Genomic DNA, 6,900 nt, shown 5'->3' with positions numbered 1-6,900 from the left:
CCTATATCTCCCTAAATACTGATTTATTTATTCAGCATCTCTAATCTGAGATGTAAAACTGAGCGCATGGTTGGTAATAGTATGGTGAACCATATTATGAATTTGGATGATCTTGTGGTCTCTAGCCGTGGTAGTGCTGGTCTCTATTAGCTTCTTCACATATGTTGTGGATTTAAAAAAAATAAAATCATATAGTGTCTGTAAGAGCGATATTATTATTTATAGAACCAAGGAAAACAAACATTTAAGATTTTATAGACTTCATATTGTCATACAATAACGTTACTGTGTATGTAATAGGGTCAGATGTCTTGGACAGAGCAAAAAATAAAAACAACAACAAAAACACGTGATGATGATATTTGTAGGCAACGTGCGATAATGTATATACCAGCATATTTAATGCATGCACAGACGGAGGGAGGGTCTTCATTTAGATCATTATGTAGAGCAAGGTGCTTTTCTTTCCTTTAGTTTGTGCATATTGTACAGCTCTAGCACATATGTGCACAGGAAAATGAGTTTACCGAAACTAAATGTAGCTTTCAATGACGTCATGAGGGTGACGATGGCTCAGTGCATGTAAGGTGTTTGTAACTACTGGAGCCAGCATATTTAAAACTACTGGGTGTAAGTATATTTGCAGGCTTAATATGAAATCAATACAACTTTTACTCAAGTATTGCACTTGTTTTGATGTAACTGTATCATATATGTCACTACTTCATATCAGAGCTTGATGTTGGCCTTTTTTCTATTCATTTAAATTCAGACTGAAAATTTGATATGAGAGATGCAAGATGCCTCCCTCCACACCACTGGGCTCCCCTCTGTTAAAAGTGCTGTGTGGTTACCACTATCAGCTCACAGTAAGAAAGCACCGACTTTGAATTTAACTGTCGGCTCATATAAGTTTGCATTTTCTCTTTGTGTCTGCATTTGTTCTTACAGGTGCTTTGACTTTCTCGCTCCCCCACCGTCCTCTCAAACACATGCATGTTAGGTCAGCTAGTGATTATAAATTGCCCAGAAGTGTAAATGTGAGCACGTATTTGAGTATGTCTATTTGACCAGGGCCTACCACAACTCTTCTTCTCTTGGCCTTTTGCCTTATGAGAAAAATAAAGAAAATAACTATGTGTTGTGCATGTGTATTGTGTCACAGACTATTCATAACCTTTAAAACTGTTAAAAGCGATGACGTGATTTTTAAACAAAGTATAAAAGCATATGTGACCTTTGTACTCACAATTTTAGTTTGGACACGTTTGGACAACTTTCTTTTCTATTTCTGTCCTCAGAATGGGTCACATCACAGCGACCGCAAACTTGCATACTTTTGATGAAGGAAAACAACAATGAAACGACCATTGGCCAATAAGTGTAACTCAAAACAAAGGAATTAAAATAACCAACAGAGACTCCTAACTTAAGAGATGCAGCTTCCTGTCTGCTCAGCAGCAAACAAAAGACCCACTCTAACGTAGCTGCGCTGGTTCTCTAAATAGAAAGAAAAAAAAAACCCTTTTAAGTATCGCTCCCCTAAAACCTAAATGTTGGTAACGTTTCTTGATTCTGATCAGTATACTAAGTAAAATTTGCATTATGTTTGATTAAAAAAACAACAACCCCGCAGCTGTTTCAAAGCGCAACATTTTTTACAGTAATTTTTGTCTTTTTCTTTTGCTTTTATGCATCGACATGCGTTTCTTATGAAAAACCATGCCAGTAATTAGAAAATGGTCCGAATTTTATTATCATTTCATATATAACAGCATAAAAGATGAAGTGTATTGTGTTCACAGAGTCCTACTAAATAAATGATTTTAAGATTCTTTCTTTTCTTGCATTACAAACAGGACCTACTTTCAGAGACAAAAAAAAGATCATAGGGTTGAGGTTTCAGAAGCTATACACCCCCTGCAACCTTCAGATGTCTCGTCTTGTGGCCTTTTTTCTTTCTTTCACTGTCAGGAACAAATAATACACTGACACCTGCTATATTGTTAGTGAATTAAAGATTAGTTTTCAGAGCAAATCAATGCAGCACGGCTTTACACTTTAAACACCTGAATGCAAAATGCCACCCACACTGTTGTGTTCTTAAAGCCTTTTGTTGTGTTCACTTTATAAAACAACAATGCAAGAAAATTAATATATGTAATATATATGAGTTGAATCTCTTTCTTTTTGTCAAGATTGTGGTTGGAGACTGGATCAGAAAGTTCATCAAGCCATTTTGCTTAGTTGTGTCTTGTCACAGGAAGCCAGATGTTACTTTTCTAGTAAGACGGTGTGGAGACGAGGCGAGTAGAGTTTTAGCACCCTTGCACTTAAAACCCACAGGGGTTTCACAACCCCTTCACATCATCCTCATGTTTTTTATATTTGGTGACAGCAAGAAAGTCAGCAAATGTACATTTATATCACTGAGGAATTCACAAGGTGCAGAGCAATGCAGGGTATACTTTTTTTTTTTTTTTTTTAGAAAGGCCTAAGAGTAGTAGTCAGGTTTGATTTCTAGTGACTAAAACTGTTAGGTATAAAAAATGAGTTGGTGTGTCTGGTCAATAATTCTGTCTTTCTTTAGAAAGCCTACGTCAGTTTCCATCTTCATTTGCCGTGTCTGCCTAAATCTCCAATAGTAAAAGTAACTGACTGACACTGAGCAGTATTAGAAAAAAAGAAAAAAAAAACCCTACTCCTCCCTCCCACCAACCCAACCGCCCACACACCAGTTCTACGTCTGGCTTTGTCAGATGTGCAGAAAGGCAGGCTGCTAAGACAGGATGACACTGACGATTAGAAGACCACTGCTCACACGATAAGATGGAAATGTCGCTGAGGCTGTTGATTCTGATGCTACTTACAGGTAAGACTCCTGACTTTATATTCAACAGAATAAAAAAAGATTACACACAGTTGTACAAATAAAAAAAGTGTCATGCTAAACGCAAAGTGCATGTTTCCTGAAGACGAAACTCAGTTGCCTGTCTGTAGTTTTTGTCTACATGAACTATTTTATGATTCAAAAAGTAAAATATCTTCTTTTTTCTATTTACAGTGGCAACAACAGCCATGGTGATATCAGGTCAAACTGCTGTATATCTGAATGAAACAAGAACAGTGAGAGTTCCATCTGGATCAGACCTGGCTTTGTACTGCTTTTTGAACACTGAGAAATATGAGCGATATCGAATTTCCTGGTTTTTCAGCAAATCTGGATTTGTTTTCAACAAGTCAATTTCAGACTGTGAAAATATCTTTACTAACAAAACTGAACAAGACTCAAGAAAGACCTGCATTTTGTCAAACGTTAATACAAACCACAGTGGATGGTACTTTTGCAAAGTCACAACAGAGATTCCCAGTTTAACAGAAATTCACAGCAATGGAACAGAAGTAAATGTTTGTAAGTATCACTTCTGGCTTATAAAACTGGTAATTTCTGACTTTAAGTCTTTTGTATAACTTTTTTTGAGCAGTATACAAACATTTAATAAATGCTGTATAATACACTAAAATGTAGCAGTACAGTAGTACACAGATAAAATGCACTTTACTTTTCATTGGGTAATCTATATTTGTCAACAACTTCCTCTGTTAGTATGGAGACATCATTTTTTATCATAATAAATACAACAGCATCCACTTCAACCCACCTTTAACATTAATGTGTTATAAACCATTACATGTTTATATGCCGCTTACAAACATCTTAACACCTGCTTTTTTGTCGTGAATGAATGCATAACTAATTTAAATGTCCTGGCTTGCAATGAATGTTTCTCATATAATTTTGTTTCCTCCACGACAGCGGACAGTGAAGTTACAACGTACCCGTCAAATGTGACGAATATTAAAGGTGTGTGCATGTATGTGCGTGTGCATGTGAGAGAGAGCGCGTGTATGCAGTTCTCAAAAGGCATAGGACATTTTCAGGACCCAGGAGATACTGAGCTGCGTAGATTTTCCATTCAGTGTCGCTCTGCGTGGGTGTCATTTGTCCACTTACACAGGGGATAAAAGCTCTAGCTGATCAGTCAAAACTGTTTCAAAGTGCTCACATTCGTCCTGTCAGATGCGTACTGCTCACAGGAAGTGCGTGGACCTTTACATAAAAAGGGCTGACGTAACGACTGCATATCTTTTAAAGTGATCACATAACGCAACAATCCATTTAATTGTATCCATGGTGTAAGTTGAGAGTTACTTGTAAGTTAAATGCGTTCACATTTCAGGGCAAACTTTTCCTCCCGCAGACCCTCCTGCCCTGAGTGACAACTGGTGGATATGGGTGGTGTTGGGAGCATCCTCTTTCATCCTGTTCATCCTGACGGTCACATGTGTCCTGCTCTCAAGAAGACAAGAAAATAGAGGTAGTGCTATTTCTTTTCATTGTGAAGGTTTAGATAATCATCGACAGTCTATACAGATTGCAGATAAGCTGTGCTTCAGCTGTATGCAAAAGAAGCTGCTAGCCTGAGATAAAAGTTGCTCTATAAGAAAAAGAGGTCAAGCAACAAAAAAGCAAATTATCACACAAGATAACTTCACAAGATCTACAGTCACTTCAAATCTACACCACATACAGTACAGGCTGATTCATTTCCTTGCAAATATTTGCATTTAAAAGAAGAAAACCTCTCATTTTTTTATATGAGAGAAGACGTTTTTATGATAGCAGAAATCTTTCCAAGTAGTGGCTGATGGACACAAACTGAGCAAGAAAGTGGTTAGTGTGGTTTGAGAGCACACCGTGAGACAAACTCTGCTGTCACTAATAGATGTCTTCTCCTCCTGTGCGGTTTCACTTAAGAAAAAGATTTTAATTTCTAGCAGACATCAGAGACAAGGACCGCAGTTTATTTTGTGAAGCAGAGCTCGAGGTAAACACTTTGAGATCTGGTTGTAGGCAAGTTATCAGCACTGTTATTAATATCAGATATCTGCAGAAATAAAACACAGGCAAAGCTGAAAAAGCCCGTCCACATCTGCATCAACCAGCACTTTTACTACTTACAGATAGCTTTCTGTAGTGTCCATATTTGACAGGCAAAATAAACTGAGCTGTTTCATGATTATTGAAGCCCTTACAAGTGGTTTGACTATAAAACTGGTATTATTATGATTGGAAAACTATGTTTTTTCCAAAACTCAATTTTTCTGTCCATTAACTGACAAAAAAATTGAGTTTAAAACTTGATTAGTTCTGACTTCAGTCCCACTTGTCATCATACGATTGTATTCAGCTCACAGATTTAAGTCATCGACACATTTTTTTAAACTAACTTTAAACCACAGAGGACAAAGCAGTTTTTTATGTAGGCAACCAGCAGCTCGTGCAAGTACATGTGGTTGTTTGGCCACCATTGATGGCCACAGAGGAAGGAGAAAAAACAGATGTAGAGTGAAGCTTTGAAAGTACTGCCAAGCAGCTGTAAAATCACACGTATGACCCAGGCAAGGTGGTTTCTGATTGACACAAATTGTTGTTTGGAGTATTGTGTTACTGAGAAAATGTATTAAAGTATACTACTGAGGAGAATGAGGGAAAAAAGAGAGTTACCGGCAATAAAAAGCAAACCTCTGCTTTAGAAAAAGGTATTGAAACGATATCATATACAATAAAAATATAAAGGAAGTTAATTTTAGTTAAGTATTTTGTAAGTTTGGCCACATTGGTCAATATAACCAGCACAAGGGGACGCGAGTGCTTATGCCTATTGAGACTCGGGCACCCCTCGGGTATCGCTGTACCATTCTGAACTTCAATCTTTTAATATGTCAAACAGCACCTGCAACATAACAATAAGAGCTAATATTAATGTTGAAATGAATAAAAATGAGATGAAAGTTGAAATTTTAAAACAACAAAAACTAACAACCAAACTGACTTTTGAAACTAAACTGAATTGAAAACAGAAAAGTAAAAATAAATATAAAAATAAATAAAACAAAACCTAAAAATGTATAATCTTAGTTATTTTATAGTTATGACTAGCACATCTGTGTCGCAGTGAGAAATTAAATACAGAAATTCCAGGGGACTTTGGTACTGACTCTGTTTCTTTGACATTTAACTATCTTGACTGTAAGTGAACTTTAACTTGAAAGGCTTTGATGTATTAATTTGATGAATCTTTTTACTTTTGAATCATAGTCAAGTGATTTCACTGAGTCAACACTTGTGTTTTTGCAGTACAAATGAATGTTTGCACTGCAAAATGTTTTGCCTTTCAGTAAAAAATGTCAAGATTAAATTTACAGTGACAGCATTTTACTTTTTGAAAAGCGTGAGAAAAACTTACACGTGGTTCCGAATGTATAGTTTTCGGTGCAGAAAGGATATTCTGTTAAAATAGAAATGAATTACAATTAAAAATAAATATTTGACATTTGAATAATTCCCATCTTAAACTATTTTTTTTCTGTTGTTAGGAAACTTTCAAGTTTACATCTCCTGATCAATTTTTAAATTGCAAAACCACTTTAGTATTAAGTTGATAATAAAATATGTAAAGCATTTGTAGTAACAAGATGTATATTGACTCTTAATACTATGTATATTCAAATATATAAAGATTTGGACGGGCAACATCTGACGTGACTTGCAGTCTTTCTCTAAAAATCAAATGATCAGATAATTGATGCTGACATACTACATATGAAAAATAAGGTCATGTTATTTAGTTACTTGCACAGAAATCAGTCTTTATTGTAGATCACTGTATTTCATCACTGAATAGACTAGAACAGAATGCCTTTATTGTCACTATACAGATGTACAATGACATACAGAGCATCTCCTACTCAGTGCAAACATGTTTGAGAAGAAAGGAGGGGTGGGGTGCACAGTTTCTGCAGCACTGCATACATATGAAAAGTATTTAGAAAAAA

General features: G+C 36.0%; 1 protein-coding gene across 1 annotated transcript in view; it reads left to right on the top strand.

The window, feature by feature from the left end:
* LOC102192601 (uncharacterized) overlaps window positions 1-6,900 on the top strand; it is an 8,423-nt gene that overhangs the window by 625 nt on the left and 898 nt on the right. The window contains exons 2-3 of the mRNA XM_013911089.1: window positions 3,216-3,412; window positions 4,242-4,379. Of these exons, the coding sequence (XP_013766543.1) occupies window positions 3,216-3,412; window positions 4,242-4,379 (335 nt within the window). The remainder of the gene's footprint in view (window positions 1-3,215; window positions 3,413-4,241; window positions 4,380-6,900) is intronic.

The sequence above is a fragment of the Pundamilia nyererei genome, unplaced genomic scaffold (genome assembly GCF_000239375.1).
Source record: "Pundamilia nyererei isolate P.nyererei 1_Seehausen unplaced genomic scaffold, PunNye1.0 scaffold00056, whole genome shotgun sequence".
Classification (NCBI taxonomy): Eukaryota; Metazoa; Chordata; class Actinopteri; order Cichliformes; family Cichlidae; genus Pundamilia; species Pundamilia nyererei.
This window is presented reverse-complemented; position numbering and strand designations above follow the sequence as displayed.